Below are 21,221 nucleotides of genomic sequence, written 5' to 3'. Positions count from 1 at the left end.
TGGTACTTTCGAACAATACTTGCGATGTTTCATAAATCTCCAACAGGACAATTGGTGCTCACTATTACCCCTAGCTGAGTTTTCTTATAATAACTCTGTACACTCTGCTGTTGATATCAGTCCTTTTTTCTGCACTTATGGCTATCACCCCGTTCTATCATACCACTTTCTGACCTACCTACCAACTTGCCCGCTGTTGATTCTTCGCTTTCCCTTCTCAGAGAAATCCACAAGAAAACTAGGGAAAGCCTCAGTGAAGCACAGAAGCGTTACAAGACACAAGCCGACAAGCACCGCCAACCTGTCCCTGGGTGGGAAGTAGGATCTCGGGTTATGCTGTCCACGAGATATTTATCTCGATGGACTCATCCCTCCAAGCTGTCCCCTAAGTTCCTAGGACCATACAAGATCACACAGAAAATCAATCCTGTGGCCTTTCGGTTAAAGCTTCCCCTAGGCCTTCGTAAGGTACACCCTGCCTTTCATATCTCGCAATTGAAACCTTTCCAGGAGGATACCTGGTCTCGCCAACCGAAGAAGACTACTTTACCCCCAGATTCTACCCAGGGCGAGTATGAAGTTGGATACATCTCTATCACTGAACTCACAAATGCAAGTAAGTACACTCTATTGTGCTAAAAAACACATAAAGCCGTTCCCGACTATATGTGTGTCTGCCATTTTCCGGATGAAATTCTAAAATCTTTAATGGGCTTTCTCCGTTAGGCAGGTGCAGGAATGTCTATTAAAAAGACGGGAGAGTGTGGATTATATTCTCCAGTGGGTTCCTCTTTTGCATCTGAGCATTGAAGAATCTTGTAGGGTCATTGATATTTGTTTTTCAGGATCCTAATAGGGAAGACCCTGCCTGTGCTATTTACTGGAGCACTAGGTCAGGTCTCCCAATAGAGCTAGTGCTCCAGTAAATAGCACAGGCAGGGTCTCCCTATTAGGATCCTGAAAAAAAAATATCAAGGACCCTACAAGATTCTTCAATGCTCAGATGCAAAAGAGGAACCCACTGGAGAATATAATGCACACTCTCCAGTCTTTTTAATAGACATTCCTGCACCTGCCTAATGGAGAAATTCCATTAAAGATTTTAGAATTTCATCCGGAAAATGGCAGACACACATATAGTCGGGAACGGCTTTATGTGTTTTTTAGCATGATAGAGTGTACTTACTTGCATTTGTGAGTTCAGTGATAGAGATGTATCCATCCCTACCCTTTTCACTAAAAGAACTGTGAGTTCCTAGTGTGACCAGAGTATTGGGCAACCCACAGTCGGAATACCCAAAACAGTCCCTTGTGTTTTACGAGTATGAAGTTGCTCAAATCTGCGATTCTAGATATCGCAGAGGTAGATTGGAGTATCTTGTACGGTGGTAAGGTTATCCCTGGTCTGAAAATTCATGGGAACCTACCTCACATATTACAGCCCCTTTTCTGATACGCAAGTTTCATTACTTTCATCCGGATAAGCCCGGGGGAGGTCACCTTAGGAGGGGGCATACTGTCATGCCTCGGCGATGGTGGCGGATTTGGAACCGCTGGCGCCATGGTCCGCCATGGTCAGTTCCGTCACGTTTGTTCTTTGAGTTTTATTACTGGTCTAGTTGTTGCGCGCGTACGTGACCGGAGGTATTTCTACAACTACTTCCGGTTTACGGACGCGTTGCAACGCTTCCTGGTTACCCACCTGTTTGTTGCCTAACGCTTCTCCTGCATTCCTTCCCCGTTGTTTTGCGGACTGTGTCTGTTCCTTCCTCCAGCTACTCTTGCTCTCTTGTGTATTTACTCCCGCTCCCTCTCCAACCTTCTTTCTTATTTTCTACTCTGTTTCCTGTGTATTCTCACCCTCCACAGCTTACTCGCTTTCTTTGTACTCCTCTGTACTCATCTGTACTCTCCTGTCCGCCTGTGTACCAGACCTCAGCGCGCCTTTGGATTGCCTCTGCCTCACGTTGTGTACCCTCCAGCCCGCCAGTGTACCAGACCTCAGCCCATCTTTGGATTGCCTCTGTCTCACGTTGTGCACTCTCCAGCCCACCTGTGTACCAGACCTCAGTTCACCTTTTGGACTGCCTCGCAGCCTGGAATCTGCAATCGGCTTCGTATACCATCTCTTCCACCAGCCCACTCCAGTCAACTAAAGAGGTCTCTCAGGGGTTTTTTGTGCTGTTGGCTTTTTCCCCTTCTCGACGTTCCCGGAGGATTGCCCTTGGTCACCCTTGTAGGTGGCACTGTGGCATCCTTCCGTGAACGTCCCTATCTCCACAAAAAAAAGGAGAGACCCAGAAGAAAAGATAAGAGGGGTACCAAGAAGAAGGACAAAGGTGACGAGCTTGGGGAGGGTGGTGAATCGGACTCTTCTTTTGACAACGAGGATATTACTAACCCCAGTGACACAGACGTGTTAGCAGGGAACAAAAATTCAAGTTGCAAGCTACTAGCCAGCCATAGAAAAGGCACTCGCCACCTGTGGAGGGTCAGAAAGAGGACTGACACTCTGAGGACATATTTCAAATATTTTATTAAAGAAATAAAAATAAGGCCTAACTTTTTCTATCGGTATAGGATGCTCCCTACCTATATTTATAACTTGGGTGCTTGTCATTTGTCTGTGAATGTCCAAAAGATTACATCTGTTGTCCAAAGCTAATCTAACTGGCCCTACCACTACTCTAAATAAACTAAGGTCAGGAGAATGGCTCCCTTCGCCTAAGAATACTTCTTATATCAGTCTCTGGGTTTCTTGCAAATAGGTAATCTTTAGATAGTCTCTCATTACTTGCTGTACCAGTTCATGCAGCTCTTTCATGAGATTATTAGCTTTTCCCTCTTCCTGAAGAAGTTCTTTCCTTGATGTTTTATACTTTCTTTGATCCTTTTTAAAAGACTCAGCACAACCCAGAGATGTACAATGTCTTCTGTATTTCTGGCCTTTTAGCCAATAGTGGTTGACCTTATTCTGACTTTCTCTGTCTTGTGTACTGTTTACTTTGGTGGTTTCTCTGTATTTCCATTCATAACATTCTTTTTCTCGTATGGTCCCTTTATGTGTTGAAGGCCTGAGTACTTTCTGCTTTTCCCAGGGTAGTGCTATCCAAGATTGCCTTCCCTTCCTCTCAGGGACTTCAAAAATTCTATTTCTTACATAAGGTTCTCTTTCTCTTATGTTCCCTTTGTTGAAGGTTTGGGTACTTTGCTCTTTTCTCAGGGTAGTGATATCCAAGGTTGCTTTCTCTCACTCTCAGGGACTTCAATGATTCTCTTTCTTACATAAATACAATTTAAGTTCATCAGTTTTGTATTCTACTTTTCTTTACTTGTACTGGGATGAGTTTCTTGAACTGTATAACAATTCCCTTTTGGCCTTCCCGTTCTCCCTGTTACCCTCAACAACACTGGGGAACATCTCTGGGCTCGGTGTCTGGAAGCTTCTCTCTCGCTCCTTGTTGCTGTCGGCTCATTCTCGCTGGCGTCCTCTTCCTGGGATTCTCTCTTGTTCCTGCAGCATCCTGGTACTTCTTCAGGTAACCCGGTCGATTGCCGCTTCGTTCTCGGGATAGTATCGGCATTGGTTTGAGGGCTGCCTGTCCACCAAGTATCGTACATGGTCAGACCCCCATAATTTTTTGGGCTCCAGCCCTCTCTCCTTCTTGCATCTGGGCTATGCTGTGACTCTGGCGTTTCAGCCTTTCTGTCCAGCGCAAGCTCGAATGTCGCAGGCTCTGCAGCTTGCATCTGCTCTGCCTCCTTCAGGTGTTACACAGGAAGGGGGCCTCCCGTCTCTGCGTATGCGTGCCTTTATCACGCTATTCAGCATGTACTTGCTAGTCAGTTTACTCATTTCAGCTGATTTGGGATTTGTATTTAATGGGATACATTCTCTGGCTTCTTGATAATTGCATAGATTGGCTTTTTCTTCAACCAAGTCTTTGGACTTGTAAGTTGTGATGAATCTGATGGTGTCATCACTCTTTTCCCGGAGATAGCCTCTGCCCGTGTGGCCAGGGGACGGCAGCCGCTACCTGATCCTGACCCTGGGGGTGTCTATATGAGGGAAGACCACGTTGGGGGAGGTGACCCTCAACTGGATAGCATGGAATCTTTGGATGAAAACACATACCCCCTTTCCCTTTTAGGGATATCCCCTCCATGTCTCAGGCCTTTATGGCTTATTGTGCTAGCTCCTATCAGTCACCTATAAACCTTATTGATAATACCTGTCAAAGTAATATACCCAGAACTGACCCATATATATGGTGGTCCTGGAATGAGAAAGAGGAACGGAGCAATGAAGATGACTAAGACCAAGAAGCCAATGCAACGGTCTAGTCTCTGGAAGGCGCTCCACCTTGCTGGGAAGTTTCAATTCACCTCAGCGGACAGAGGTGAACGAGAAGGAGAACAGGAACAGGAAGGAAAAGTGCCAAAGCCCGGCGACGCTGCATTCTGTAAAGATGCCGGTCAGATCACTGCAACCCAGCACGCCGGGGAGAGTGGTGCTGAAGAAAATCCTGCTAACGTGAGGGAAAAGTGAAGGATAAGCGGTCCACCGGATTGCTTGAGGGTGAATGCCTCTTCACACCAATAACCAAATAGATGCCAAATGGAGCAGTAAAGAGTTTAAAGGGTCTTTGAAACAGACCACAAACAGGTCGTTGGTCCCATATGTAAAATTGAAAGTATAGAAAGCGAAGTGAGCTGTGTTAAAACAGAGTTTTCTAATCGATATTGGACAAATATTACTTTATGGGCAAGAAGAAAGAAACCTGCAGATAAGTCCCGGCAGGAGAGTACACCAGGCAAAATCAAGTATTTGAACGAGACTGTACATTCAAAGCTTGAGGAAATGCATACCAGACCTGGCAGGCAAACCAGGCAAAGGCAAGTTCCCAAGTGTGAAAGTGAAGTATACAAGGCAAAAGCCCTGACAGGAGAGTATACCAGGCGAAGTTAACTTTATTAAAGTTAAAGTGAACATCATAAAGAAAGCCCCTAGGAAGACTCATGCCGTTCGTTCCGTGAAGCAAATATTGCAGACGGAGGGACCCTGGCAGGGGCGTATACCAGGCATCCTGCGTGTCTGGGACTCGCCTTTCAGTTATATTATTTCCTGGTAGAAAAGAGGATTATAAGGAAGAGGCATGCCCTTAAGATTCTGATTTACTTATACTGCTTTGTGTGTGGAAAGAAACCTGGGGAAGGGAGTCATTTCCAGGAAGTGAACTGTTGGTCTTGTGGAAGACAACCAATGGAAAGGGAGTTATCCACTGGATTTGTGAACCTTGTTCAGTTGGAGCCTTGTGTTGGAGTTTGCCATTACTTTTTTAAATTGAACATTTGTGCACTTACCAGACCAGAGACAATACCCTTATCACTGTATAGTTGCTTTTGATGTGTAAGGGCTAGCATAGGATTTCGGGCACAGGACATTTCATTCTGGTTGAGGTAGGGAAATACCTCCTAACGTAGGTCAGGCATTTTTCAACCCTTTTTATTATTTCAATAAAAGTATCTAGCAATCACTATGAGTTCTCTATGTCCACATCTCATTTCTGGTTCATCACAAAGTCCTTGATATTTTAGAGAGTCCCATGTATGCCATTATGAGTAATGATTTTGCGAGTTCCTTGCAGGAATGGGAGTCCTGGAGTCTCTCCCGGTGAGGTCCCACTTGCTTCGACCGCTGGGAAGGGTGGTGCGGAGTGGGCTCACCACCCTAGCGTCACAGGGGGATCCCCTTTGGGGAAAAGGGACGAATTCTCTCATTACGTCTCGCACCTAAATTGCATACATACACACAGCATGCCATTTCTTACTTGCCAAGAGTGGAATATCACAAGCCAATGACTATTGGTGTGTGCAAATTTGTCACCCTGGTGTAGGTATAAAAATGATCTCGATTTAGGGAATGCATTCTTTGCACAACCTTTAGATACAGAGAGTGACAAATACCTTGTGTTTACCTTTAGAGGAACAGACTATTGTGTAACTAGAATCACTCATGGTTTTACAAACATCACAGCAAATTGTTGAAGAGGAATCCAGAGTCCATTAGATGGTATTGCAAAATATTGGCATTATGCAGATGAAATCTATGGAACAGATGATGATTTGAATAGTCACAAGACCGCTTTACGTTACATTACATTACTTAGACAAGGTGAATTTCACCACAAAACCAATTACCTTCTAAGGGATTTGTTTTTAATTTTAATAAGTCAAAGATAGTCTAAACAGAAGTTACAGTTTGGGGTTTTTATTCTCAGATCAGGGGAGGGGTCTTCCCACACAACATCTTGAGAAATATGTACACCTGCAGAATACTCACATACTCAGACAGCTAAAGGCACTGTTGGGTTTGTTAAATGCTGGTCATACTTATGTATGAGTACAGCTATGCAGCATTCGTTAAACCATGCTACATTAGTGGGAGTGCATTTTCACCCATCAAATTGGATGGCAGATCACACACATATTTTGCAACACATTTACAATCAAATGCATTAGAGTGGTCCTCTTCAAGCAAAGAACACAGATAAGGATTTAGAGGTGGCATTGTTTCCTGAACAGAATGCATTTAGATATACATTTTGTGATTTTGGTGAGAGCTGGTCAAATGCACATCGTTACCATGTGTACACAATACCAGAACAGAAATTCAGGCAACTGGTTTGTAACATCAAGGTAGCAAATCGTCTTGTGGGGGTCATTTAAACTACAGCACACAGAACAGATATTGTGCTCAGTTGTCCTGGCAATGCACTAGCTCTCCACTAAACAACACACTACAAAATCTGTGATGCCATACAAGGCAAGCTCCATACATATATGAGGATATAAACACATGCTTATGAACAACTTGTCCTTAACAAAAAGGATTCCCTAACACATATATGTGTATGGTCTAAAAGACAAAACAATATTATTCACAATTCCAAAAGAGCCTGGAGACCCTGTCCAACCGGTACTTTCAAACAAGCCCGACAAGATTAACATTGTTACCTGCTGTTATTTAGTTATTGTGCATCTGTAAGGCACTTAAACAGCAAATACATTGTGTTTCAAAGCACCCACAGGGCATCAGGGAGGGAACAAGAGAATGACATGCAAATACAATAACAATGAAGAGAAAGAAAGAGGCGATCCAGGTAGGCCTTGTGAGCATTCAGAGCGTGCAAGTGGAGAGCAAGAGAAGGGGCGGGAGAAGGGTGAAGTTCTAGGAGTTCGATTGAGGGAAGTGCTAGGGAGTAAGTTGCAAGCAGCTGTTAAGTGCCTAGCAGAGATCACTGGGTAAGAGAGGTCATCTGCCAATACAATGAGTGCAGGCCTGTGAAACAGCACCGGGCAGTGGGTGCCCAAAGCAAGAGCTGGAAGTGGGCAGAAGCTGAAGGCAACTGGAGGGGGTGGGGGGAAGGCCCGATAAGGACACATAAGGACCCTGGTCATCAATCTCACCAATCAACATGCCTGTTACATAATCCCGCCATTTCAATGACTAGTGCAGATCCACTGCTTCTCAAAACAATACTATGAGATTCGTTGATGGTTAAAACTGAAATTCTACTGAGGAGAGTACTTTACAATCTGGAACATGGGTGTTTGAACAAACAACTGCCGAGGATTTCCCCATACCGTGAAAAGCTTGGTCTGGTATACAACGTGGAAAATAGTCTTGGAACCCTAACACCGTTTTACTTTTTGCCGTGGATGAGCATCATTATGTATATATATTTTGAGCAGTGGGACACTTTTGACTCCAGCAGCACCCCATCCTGCCAGCAGTGTTGTATATATGACCCCATCAACCCTTTCTACATACACTACACAAAAGGGAGTAAAGATTAGTGTCCCTTCATCTATAAGCATTCACCCACTTCTGCAGGCCATTGCACAACATAGAGTGGGCCTACCTTGCATATACACGCACATTATTAGTGATAAAGGAGTCAATACATTTTACTCTTGTATTCCTGATTCTAAAAACTCATTCAAACTTATTAAGGGCTAAACTTAAGACATTTACCCATCGGGCTTTGTTAAATACTGAAGACAATAGGGCAGATTTGCATTAAATGGATGATTATGTTTGTTTTGTTAGCTATTTTGACACATTATTGTTTCAGAACCATAACACAGAACAGCGGTCAAACAAAACACACTGCAAACATTTGGCATTGCCTTTCTCAGGCTCATCTCCAGAATCGAAAGCAGTTTCCATATTATGAAAACAGATATACCTTCCCTTCACCATCAGAGGATGGTAATCTCTACACTGTAGCATTTGGTACAATGTGTTATGCTAACATGAAAAGAAATCCATGCAAGAGACTGTCCCTTTAAACTCCACATGGGGAGGAGATTCTTGGCACGCAGAGATGATGCTTTAGAACTAGTAAGCAGGTTGACCCATCTCCTGTATGTGTTACATTATAACCATTTTCAAACTAGGTGTATCAAAAAAAGTACTTTTATCCAGATTCTAGGGGGCAAGCTTTGGAATATGTCTAAGTGGTTGCTAAGTGGTTGCTACATAATTCCGTTTAATGCTGCATGCATGGCGAAGACCTGGGAATTGCCTGGCCACTGTTACCATTGTGTTTACATGATGTGGAATAATACTCCAACCACCAGTACAACTACAATAGCGTGAAGTCAAGCTAAGGCAACTTCAGTTCCTGCTGTTGTCTTTGAGGTTGGCATACCTCAAGAACGTGATAATAGTCATAGCCAGTACATCTGAGGCATTCCAAGATGCATTAGACAAGGCAAAGTACCTGGGCAAATGGGTTCTTGGAAGCACAATCACCTGGTCAAATGGTGGGAGCTCACTATTGAAAATGTTAACCTTGTGAGAATTACATCAATTCTAGGAACAGCTAACAATTGTGTAACACAAACTGTCTTCAACACAGGTTCTGGCATATTAGACAACCCTTCAAGGCTGGACACTGGAATTTCACCTACATAACACTGGATGGAATGATCCTGATTTTCATGTTCATTATCTTTCTCTTCTGACAGTGAAAGTAACTAACAGTGTGGCAGCTATGCTCCTCAATGCTGAAACGGCTTTGAACTGGAAGTGCAAAGGCAGTTCTGCTATCACGTGGGCTGCCATATCTTCAGACACGATTGATCCCCTCATTGCATTATTTCTGTTGCACACATAACAAAACATTACTGTGCGAACAGTGTGACAAATTATGGGAATTCGTCCCTTCTCCCTAAGAGGGAGCCCACTGCGGGGCTAGGGAGGGGAACGTGCTCCAAAATACCCTCCCTAGGGGTAGAGGCAAGCAGGACCTCACCAGGATAGACTCCCCCTGTGGGGACAAGGACTCCTGTTCCTGTGAGGAAATAGCTATATCTCCCAAATTCTTCTCTTAAGCCATATCCCACAAGGACTCATACAAAGAAGGAACCAATATGTGGTATTGTGAAACTGAAATTGTAAATACTCCTTTAAGGGAAGAAATGTCTTTATTCTACTGAGATGAAAATAATGAATAATAAAGACGAAATGCTTCAAGAAGCCACGCAAGAGAAAAGGAGAGAAGAAGCTAAGCCGGGGGAGACCCACGGATACGTCACCTCTGTAAGGGGAGGAGACTGGGAACTCTGGAGAGCCCCAGAAGTTTCATACAGGCTGCCAAGCCAGAGTCGCGGAAGCGGACGTGTGGCATCCGAAATATTGGAGAGAGAGAGCAAAGCAGTAAGCAGTGTCGTGGCCACATCGAGCCAGTTGTGCACCAACAGCCCTGTCAAGCTTGCTGTTGCTCAATGTGGATGAGACTTCCAAGCACACCAGGCACGGCGATACCGACCACCCGTCAGAAAGGATGAGACCGAGAAGTAGACCACGCACTGTCACCCTCACACACTGTCAAAGCCTTGATAAAGACCCCTGGTCGAAACATGTGTTGGCTGTATTCTCGTTATGCAAATGTACCAATGCTTGCTTGCAGGACCCGGTCAACTAATTGCCCCTTAAACAACGAATAAAAACATGCAACATGACAACCTAATTGTGTCCAGCAGTGATTGCGTGAGCCTCCTACACAGGCATCACCCTAATATGTGACAACAGTCTAAACCAGCGGCATTAACGCCAGGGATCCAAACACATTTTATCCTTTCTCATGGAGGTAAATCATCCCCCACTGGCAAACTTGTGTTTTGCCAGTTCAGTAAAAGTTCCAGTGCCGGTATTACCCACAGTTTTACAGGTATTTTTACCACACCAGCAAAACTCTAATGATCCCAATGTTTGCTAAAACATCTGCATGATGAAGGGAAAACAAAGGACTGGTTCAAAAATGTTAAACTGCCTTTCATTTGAGATTCCATGTATGCAGGTCATGTTTTAGTTTGCTCCTGAAGTTTGGGCCTAGGTGTTCCAGAGAAATCATCAGTTTTCCTAAAGAAAAGGAAATCCAGACAAGATTTGTTCTGAGAAGATAAATCTCTTTAGAAAAAAAGAAGATTTGATTGGTTCATTCAGCTCTTCCATTTTTAAGCTAAGTACATTAGTCAGATTTGCTAATTCAGTTTCTTCACTATAAAAAAAGACAATTTTTTCCCTTACAAATAACTTCTAGGAATTATATCTGGTTCCTAGGGGGTTAATGGTTTTGACTTTGGTGGCACGTGTGTTTTTGTTGAGAGGATTGCATGGAAACTCTCTAACTGCCTGTTTGCTTACCTTGTTCAGACGCTTCTTCCTGCGCTGCTCCGGAGACATGTGGGAGACCAGCAGTGGCCTCGCGATCCGCTGCTTTCAACTGAGGCGTCGAATTTCGGGCCGCGCATTCATCTGCAGCGGCATGTTTCTTAAGGTGAGCATTAAGAAGTTAAATTAACAGTTAATGAATCTCTCATCCATGCAGATGCCCGAAGAAGGTTGGAGATCCGGTGTCTGTGTTTGTTGTTTTATCCACTTCCCCTTTCCCTCTGGGGTGTCACAGGCTCAGCTGTATTTCAATTAGTTGAGTGCACTACACCTTGGTGGGACTGTGGGGCTCAGCAGCTCCTGTGTTGAATTGAGGACAGGTCAAGACAGAGTGGAATACCTGAAAATACTACTTCAAGGTGTAGGTGCAAGTCTCAAGTGTGTGGAGGAATTTTCCATATCCAAGACAACGCAGGAAATATATTGTTTCATCCGAAAAGGTTGTTTAATGCGCATTCGGCATCGAAAAAAACAAGAATCCCATAATGTCGAAGAAGCGAGCGGGTGCTGGTGGCGTGTCCCCCGCCCGTCCCCCACCTCCTTTTTCGACATTATGGGTTTGGAGGTTGCAGGGGTGTCCCCCGCTTACATTAAATGGAAATTGGGGGACAATAAAGAAAAAAGAAACAAATAAAAGAAAGGGACCCTGCATCGGAAGTTTCAGAAGATGGAACTGATGTCACAGGGAGACACCTGATGAAGGGAACAGAAAGAAGGTAAGTGTGGGGTAGGTATGGTTTAAGGGGGTAAAGGGATGGTGGGTAGAGGGAATAAGGTGATTCGAAATTCTAGTTATGCAAAATTTCCCACTTCACATTTTTAAGCCATGTTGAAATGCGCCACGAAATAATCATGTACATCCAAATATATGTGCTTGCTGTATACCTTGCTACCTTCTTAACAGGTTACAGGAGATTGGATGAACATCCTTTGTGTGGCTGTGTAGGATTTTGAATAAGACAGAGGGCCTCATTACGAGTATGGAGGCAGCCTCCATACCGGGTTCCAGCTCCGGATTCTGTGAATGAGGAATTACCGGGTCATTCCAACCTTGGAGGACCCGGTATTTCCTCATTCACAAAACCAATCTCCATTCCCATTTGAGCCCCCATAGGGCTCAATGGGAATGGGGAGGGAGCTAATAACGGGCCCGTTATGAGCTCCCTGGTCCCCTTGCAGGACCCGCGAAGGACGCCTGGTTTTACCAAGTGTCCTTACCGGGTCCCGCAAGAGAACCTCGTAATAGGGCGTCCCGTAATGAACGGTGCTGGTCCCGTACCGGCACCCTTCATTACGGGAGCGCCTACCTTGTAATGAGGCCCAGAATCTTCATAACACTGTTTGATAGCCTGTCAAGGTCAGGGACCCATGCCAAAATAGATATTTTTTGAACTTCATAAGGGGAAGAGAAATAACTATGAAGAAACTGTGGTTGAAACTCGTGAGGCGTAATAATATGAACTTAATTTTAGATGGGCTCCTTTTGTCAGAGCACACAAATACTCCTAGGTAATTAGACCATCTCACATGAATTAGCATTATGAATCTAGATTTAATTTTTATTTAAAATAGTATCGTGGTGTTAAATTGTAAAATGTATGTTTCTATTTTATTTATATTTATAAATGTTTTATTTAATCCAAATTAAACTCCACAATAAAAAGAGTTGGCAATAGTGACTGGGTAGTTATGACTAAGTTGGACACTTCATAGGAGTACTTTTCCGACTTATTTGCCATTTGATGGCTCTGTATGATCATTTCCAAGAAAAATATAGATCTCACTCTGAATTCCATCCAGGGAAGAAATGTTGTAGGAGAGACCCACATGATTGCTTTTCCCATGCAAACTCCTTTAGAGAAGTGTTACTCTCACGTATGGCAAAACACACTTGAAGGATTTGCACCAAACACGTGTGAGAAGCTGGCATATGGTTCCACTCACAATCTTGACTTAGGTGAAAAAACACTCAATGCTATGGTATTAACAAAGTGTCCACTTTGCATGGCTGCAGACCAATCCCAGTAGGTATTTAACATCACGTGCAAGTGTTTTTGACATGGCCGCTGGCCATACTCACTGGGACAATTGGGTTTCTTTAGGGTGACCAGACAAACTGTCCAATTACCACACTGGGTGACTGTGTTGTACCCAGGCATGGACACAGGTCATGCAAAGAGCACAATGCTCAAAAGGCATGGCTGCAGGCCATACCTTCTGAGCGCTTGAGGGCTCTTTCTGGTGCATCAGACTTGGCCGAAGGCAATTTCCGGTGTTCCAGGGTGCACAGTGGCCACTTTAGGTCTTTTTGAAGTGCCTGAAGCATGGCGTGGCATTGCCCTGGGTCATGCCCAGTTAGCACCGTGTATATGTTAATGTATAGCATTAAAAAGAAAATTGCTGAACAAATATGTGTTAATTACAGTTAACTGTCATAAACAATGTAGAAAGTCACTGGAGAAAGCTTTTGGTGAAGGGATCTTATGGTCGCAACACAAAACATGACCTCTACAGAAATTCACTAGTTATGGTAAAGGAAACATAACTTGCCCACATTCATGCACTGCTCAAGATTCCACATATAGCATCCCAGGTGTTTCTCAAAGAATGATGAGAAAAGTTTATGTTCTATGAGGTGCCTGAAAAGCAAATGCTTGCACGCGGAATGAAGAAAGGAAAAGAGTTCCATTTCAGAGGGGCTCTAATAGAGAAGGCCTTCATGCCTTTCCAGAAAGCCAAAACCTAGAAATATATAGAAGCAAAACAGAGGTTCGTAATACAATTCTAAAGGCTTCTGAGGAACTGCTCGTATTCGGCTTTGACATAACTCTTGAACCATCCCCCACTCATTCAAGTGTGGAAAAGTCGAGATCGAGATCTGAGGATCACGAACACCAAACTGACAGACGTGCTGAGATATGCAAAGCCATGAAAATACCTGTTAATCCATGCCAATGTGACACTAACTCTCAAAGGCGACTTACTCACGCCTATGACAACTTGATCAATCCAGCTAATTGTAATTAGCCACGACAGGTTGCAAGCGACAAATTGTGCAAATTCTTATCTTGGAACACGAGAGGAGTTTCTCATCTATTCAACAGCTTTGATGTTTCCCTAGAAAAAGTCTTTGTAATCTGTCTCCAGGAAACTTGGCTAAGTGAAGCTCCATCAAGGGATGGCTATGTCACCTTATTGAACCCAGCCATTAAAAGTTCAAAAGGGAGACCATCTTCGGGTCTCCTGACACTAGTAAAAATCAATCCCTGGTGGTCAATTGTGAATTCTTGCTGTCCCAACCCTTTTGTTCAAGGTGTCCTGCTGCGGACCAGAGACGAAAATACATCCACAAGGAAATACCTGCTAATCCTAAATGAATATTGGAATCCCGAAAAAATTAGTACAACGGCATTTCTAAATTCCATCACACGGTATATTGATGAGGCTTTGACAACTTGTACGATCATTTCCATTATTTGTTGCGGAGATCTAAACTGCACATGGTTCAAAATCGACCTCTCAAGTCAGTGCTTTATTCCTCTACTGAGTGAAGAGGTAAATGCAAGAGGTCAGATGTGGAGTCTTGCATTGCAAAATCGAAACTACAAAATGGTCAATGGTAACGTGAAAGGAGACCAACCACCCTGCGCAACCTGGTCAAATTTAAAAACACGGTCAATCATTGACTACTTTTGGGTATCTGAAAATCTTTTTTGTCAAGATCTGAAGTTGGTAGTATGTGAGATGTCAAACGGTGACCATGACCTTTTGCGTTTCTCCTGCATGCTTGAATGGACACATTGTACAAAGACTTACGTAACACCGTTACTGGTCAATGCAGGGAGCAATCGATTGCTGATCAACGGCTCTCAAATTCATACTATGAGCCAACAACTATTCAACCAAAATGCAGTCCTGTCTGTTGATTACGCTCCGCTTCTTGCTGATTTCATCACAATTAAAGTGTTCCGACAGGGTAATGGCCATCTCTCATAGACATCTATCATCTATGTTAGTAACAACTGAAAAGAGACTGATGCGACAAGACATAAGAGCATTGAAAAAGTCTTCTCCCACAAAGATGCGTGGTACTGATCTCAAAGCTGCAATTTGACTGCAACGACAAACATACAGAAATTGGTTGAAATCTCAAAAAATGATAATTGAACAGGACAAAGCGGAATCAATAATCAAACAACTGATTCTAAAGAACATATATGAAATTTGGGCATTCTTGAACGCAGGAATCACACAACATTCTGCGTCTCTGACAAATGAAATTGAAGCAGCCAAATGGGAGTTGCATTTTACGAACATCTTCACTGCTCTCCGGAGTGAACTAACGTCTGATCCACAAAACAATCTTACTTCGTGGGATCTACACATTTCTTTGGATGACATTAAAATTGCAATACGAGCACTGAAAAGCTTGCATGCTGCTGGCCCTGATATGATATCAAATATGATGTTAAAACAAAATGATGGTCACTGGTCAGTCTTCATCGAAGCCTTGTTCTCTTTATTGTCCTCTTCAATGATGGTTCCCGAGTGCTGGCGTGAAGCAATTATTGTGCATATACACAAGAAAGGCAATCGGGCTGATACCAACAACTATCACCCGATTGCCTTGCTGGACACGATCGGAAAAATCTTTGCTTCTTTCTTACATCAAAAATTGGTTCAGTGGACTAGGCGAGAAATGATCTACGATGTCCGTCAAACTGGATTTATCAAGGGAGTCGGAGTAGAAGTCAATCTATTGATACTGAACTCATTGAAACTTGAAACCTTAAAGGTAAAAAGAAAACTATATCTGGCATTCATTGATCTACGGGGTGCCTTCGACAGTGTAAATCGGGATGAGTTTTGGCAGAAAATGTCAAACTGGAATTGCCCTCAAAATTTGTTCCAACCAATAAAAGCCTTACATTCTAACACCGTCATACGGATACGCCTAAACAATCAGGGCGAACTATCAAAGAAAATACCAACGAAAAAGGTGTGAAACAGGGTTGCCCACTGGCTGCTGAACTTTTCAAACTGTTCATCTCTGACTTCCCAATACAACTAGAAACTGTCCGTTGTTTTCCACCAAAAATTAACAACACGGAAATTCGTTGTATAACTTATGCCGACGATCTCGTCTTAATGGACCTCACGAAGATTGGTCTTCAACGGCTCCTAACCAAACTATATGAGTACCTAAATACGAACGATCTTGAATTAAATACGTAAAAGACAAAGATCATGACCATTGGGGCAGTAGGAACCAAAAAACTAAATGCCTTCCAGTGGAAAATCAACGGTACACCTTTAAGTTTGGTTAACTCCATCAGATATCTCGACTTAAAGTTCAATACATCTCTCAATGAACACCACTGGAAGCTCGACCTTGTCAATCGGATGACGCAATTCAGTATCCAAGGCCTATAAATAAACAAGACTTATGGAAAATTCACACTTGCTCCAGTTCTAATCTTCTATGTTCAAAAGGTTCTCCCGGCAATCACCTTTGGGTCAGAATCGGGTTGGAACATCGATGCCCAGTTTTGGCAGAAGCTAGAAGGTATATTCTGGCGTTGGGTACTGAGGCTGCCTCTCTACATCTCAATGACTTCACTTCGATATGAACTATCATTAAACTCCATGCACAACTGCGTTATGTGGAAATCATTGATGGTGCTGCGAAAGATGAAGTTGAATCCCTTGACTCTACTGTATCAAATCTTTGAACAGATCCCAGGTTGTGGGAGACCAGTCCTCCTAAACGAATGGCGACTGTTGTAGGAGGCTGCTTTAGCCAATGCCGACTTTAATCTAGCCGATCTGATATCACAACCCTAATGTGTCAAAAAGAAGTTTGAGTCCTGGTGCTGGATCCAGAACTGTGAATTGCGACAAATGATGCCAACTACACTGAAAGCAGGCATCGGTGAACACAAGCTCTATGTCCAGTGTCGCTACTTAACAAACTGTCCATCACAACATAATTGTGAGCAATTCTTGAGGTTACGTCTAATCGCCCTGAAGACCAGGGAGATGCAATTTCTTCGGCATATCAAGGAAGTAAAGGATAATCTTTGTCGCTTTTGCAACCTCGAAATTGAAACTATAGAACACTTAGTTGCTGGATGTCCTGCGATAACCTCACAGCGAATTCGCCACTTAGGGGGATTCCTACCTGTGGAATCTTAGAATCAGAACTGGTGGTCATTTGCCGCCGCAGGGCACAATGTCAGATTGACCTGTGCTATTGTGGACTTCTTGGACTCTTTACAACTAATTGAGAATGTTGCCTCACAATGAATTCCTCAATCTAATCTTTTCTATGACAATGCCGTTTTTAGCATCACAAAGGAGGTTGGTGCTTTTAAGATTTGCTGACCATCTTATGTGGAAGAATTAGGATAACCATGAATTGTTTTTGCTGTAATAAAAGTTCAGCGTCCTGTCAGCTTGCTTTCAGGGTTCGCTAAGCTGAAGTTTCAATAAAAAAAATAAAAAAATTTAAAAAAAACAGAGGTGAATTGAATAGACAATAAAAGTGAGCACTGCCATGAAAACAGCAGTGAGTAATGCAAAGGAACTGGAAAAAGACACAATATTTGACGGGCAGCCAATGAAGGGAAGAAAGAACCAAATTGATATGTGAGTGACATGAACTATTGGTTACTACTATTGCTACTGCATTCTAATTAGCTGTAGCAGATGAGGGCTGGCCTGTGAAAGACCCAGGAAGTATTATTCAAGATGAGATTGGGCAATAGTTGTAACTGCAGAAATCCTAGAAGGATGTGAGAGGTACGGTGGTAAAAACAAGAGAAATGTATGTGCTTAATCTGGCCCAAGAGAGAGAGAGTGCTCAAGAAGGAAACCAGATTCCTTATTAACAACATCAGAGGTGGACAAGGCATAAGAGAAGGAAGGAAAGTAGGGTGTCAAAGTAAGGGTGGACCACCAGCCACCATAGTTTTAGTTTTGTCAGAGTTTCAGTGTATTATTATTGATACAAGAATATAAAGACCAGACAGTACACACGCTGAGCCCTAGTAGCTTCCAACTTACTGTCCAATTGGATGGGGAACTACTTATCATATGCATATGTGTAAAACAAATATGCGAATGATTGCATGAGTTTTGAGAGCGATTAGACATGCCGGTTGAAGGAAAGGTGGGGGAAGAGAAGAACCTCAGTGGACCCCATAGTTAAGAGTGAGCAAAAACAAAGAAAGATGGGGAAGGGTTACAAAACCGATTTGACTATGATACATGTTCAACCTATACTCAAATTGTATAAACGTTGTGGCAAAAAACAAATAACTAGGTTTACTCCTGATAGATTAATGTTTATGCTCCTGAATATGTTGCTGTCTCAAGCGCAAAGTGAAAACATGTTGAAAAATGTTTAACATGATACGTAACAATCCTCTGGGACTTCACCACCTTCCCCGTTATATCTTTTTGTCAGACTTTCTTGTTGGTAATAAGTATGTCTAGAAATTAGTATGAGGATCAGAGCAAAGCGGTAAAAGTGCCCAGAGGAACAATACCTAAAACTTTATATGTTTAATATAGGTGCAGTTGGTTATTGTTGCATTGCTATTCTGGACTCTCCCCAATAGACACCCCTTAAGCTATTTCATCAAATATATAATTATTTTTACCAAGTGAAACTCTCGCTGGAACTGCTGATTGGGTGATCCAGAAGGACACCCAGGACATGGCGACCAACAGGATTGAAGGCACGTAGGACTGTATGATGTACACCCATCGGTTCCTCCTCAAATGGAAGTGTAGACTGAGTCTGGGAAATTGACCAGCTGGAGAAGGAAGGAGGAGTTAAGAAATGAATGTTTATACGAGGAACCCAATTGATGGCAGGCCACAGAAAATAATGGAAAATCACTTGCCACTTACCTGCTTTGAAGTTCATCATCTCTCTGGTGAAGCTGTATTTGGTTATTGTGAACTGGGCAAGCTGCAGCTTCTCCAGTCCATGGCTCTGAGGCTGGTTGTCGGACCAGTGGTACACAATATCCTCGGCAGAGTAGCCATCTGCCAAAGAAAACTTCACATGTAAATAAGGGATGTTGGTACATGGCCAATGGTACAGCAATCAATAGACAGAGTGTTCTAATAAAGAATCAAGAGATTGACAGGCCTCTGACTCTGAAAGACCAGCAGCACTGGAGGAGGATCCAGTCACTTAGTTATAGGGATCATTTTCCCTAGCTATCCCCAGAACACCTTTCACAATTATATTCTCACTAACACCACTGAATGGCTAGCTTTTTTCAACCTATATACCAAATTTCACTTGTGAGCTGAAGTCTCCAGGAAGAGATTTGTTGAAATTGTGATAGATTTCATTAAGACAGTGGCAACTAGTCATCCCCCAGCCCCTCTCCCGACCCCTAGCACATGGCTCTGCTTATTCATGATCCCCTGTGCGCCTTTACATGCGCCCTTCGGCCCTCCCACTAATCTTTTTTTTCCAGTAGTACACATTCTCGTCTGGTGACTTGTTTGCACACTGAAGGGGGCTACGTTCCTGCCTGCACACGGGAGGACCACCAGCTGTTTAGCTAGAGCGGCCATTTGGTCATCATTAGCAACACTGTAGATCTGACAGCACGGGCTATTTAGAAACGCCCACGCATTACCTGTCCTTTGTCCAATCGCATGGCACGTAGGACGCAGGGAGGCATTGGCTTGCTATTTAGCAACTGACAATGCCTGTCATTTCTTCCCTACAACCCAGACATGAACACGGTTAAAGCACAAGAGCGGTCTACCGCATGCAAGTGCTCCTCTTGCACCTGCATGCCCATGCTGTCCCATTAATCCGACGTCTCTGGGATGAGTGGTTTTTGGACATATTTTTAATCCCTGCTTACAGCTAAACAAGTAATCTTTTCTGAATACTTTGCATTAAACTCGAGCTCCCAGCATGTTCCTTACAATGCTGACAGGCTCGGTTTCATTATGTCTTCACAGACTACTGACCAGGTGCCCCACCACGGCTCCCTGAGGCATGTCCTTTGCCCTACTCTTTTTGGTCGAAGGCTCTGCTACTTTATATATTGTAAGTGCAGTGCCCATTGGGGACTCTGATTTCAATTTTAATATTATTCTGGTTATTAGATGGTACTTTTTGGTTTCAAACACACAATACTCACTTTAGTTCACACGGTTTGTTCCAGGTACATCCTTTAACCAAAAAGGCATGATACTTTTTGAACAGCCATAATTGTGAGTATCCCTTGAATTGCTTAGGTTTATGCCAATATAATTCTACAACTTTCCCCCAACACACTGATTGTTTTTGTGTGTTTTCGTCCTAGGGCCACTGGGATTTCCTTTCATCTATGAGAACACCATGTGTGGGCCTTACTGAAAATCTTATTTCCAGTCCTGAGGAAAAACAGCCCCCAACATGGTTGAAACTTTCACAATGTTCTCAGGCTTTAGGACCATGGCAGAGGTCAGCATTGAAGATCAACCTTGTCTATGGTCTCTTCTAGAAGACTAATGTTTCGGAATACAAGAATTGTACATTTTCTTCTCTCCTTTTTCTTTTGTTGTATTCATGTGGTGGTCTTAAACCTGTATATATTAGTAGGTTGCTTCAGTATCCATCGGTGTGAGTCTGGACATAATAAGAATCAGACTTGTTTCGATTATTGTTTTGTATTTCTGTATGTTGTCTTTCTCTTTGATGAGATAAGGAGAAGCGCATGCCATTTATTAACTGTTTTTGATTTGGGACCAATATTGTTTTGATGTATTTATCTCACATGTGTGAAAATGTGTGTTTTGGGGGACTGGCCTTGGGTAAAAAGAATATGTTTTTGTCTAAAATTAGTTGTGTTATTCATTCAACCTTAGATACACTTTTGTGTAATTCAAATATTAAACCAACCATCTGCATCACCAACAGACTAAAACTGATTACAGCACTTTGGGCCTCATCACAAATTGGGCATTGTGGTAAATATGCAGCGGTAATAGTGTTACCTCTGCATTACCGCACTGCCCAACTATGAGTTAGGAGGAAAGCTGGAGGTAAATCTGCGGACTTTCCACACATTTTCAGTGCAATTTCTGCAGCGCAATTACCGCTGCAATAATTCTGCTGATAATACCCCATTGAGTCCTTTAATAAAAATGGGGACTTACACTACCACTTGCAATCTGGCGGTTATACCACCGGACCAAGTAGTGGTAACAGTAATTGTGTTGGGTGGGAAAGTCTGCCAGAATACCGCTCAACTCATGATGAGACCATTTGTATTGTTTCTCATTTTTTTCTTTTCTATATTTTAAGCCATCCTTAGTCTACCACCAACTGCAAATTTTAAAGCGTTGCATGGTCTTATATTTGAAGAACTGCCATCTCAGTTCTCTTTAAAAAAGAGAACTATTTCCAACCACAAATGGGGGTGGTTTGCCTAGTCTTGTGTGGAATCAACTACCA

The 21,221-nt window shown here is 43.0% G+C and overlaps 1 protein-coding gene across 1 annotated transcript in view; it reads right to left on the bottom strand.

Moving 5' to 3' along the window:
* Positions 1–21,221, bottom strand: part of GABRD (gamma-aminobutyric acid type A receptor subunit delta) — a 504,159-nt gene that overhangs the window by 107,407 nt on the left and 375,531 nt on the right. The window contains exons 6-7 of the mRNA XM_069610173.1: positions 18,662–18,799; positions 18,409–18,564 (exon numbers count right to left, since the gene is read on the bottom strand). Coding sequence (XP_069466274.1) covers positions 18,409–18,564; positions 18,662–18,799 — 294 coding nt within the window. The remainder of the gene's footprint in view (positions 1–18,408; positions 18,565–18,661; positions 18,800–21,221) is intronic.

This window comes from Ambystoma mexicanum, chromosome 8 (genome assembly GCF_040938575.1).
Source record: "Ambystoma mexicanum isolate Mex_15411 chromosome 8, UKY_AmexF1_1, whole genome shotgun sequence".
NCBI lineage: Eukaryota > Metazoa > Chordata > Amphibia > Caudata > Ambystomatidae > Ambystoma > Ambystoma mexicanum.
This window is presented reverse-complemented; position numbering and strand designations above follow the sequence as displayed.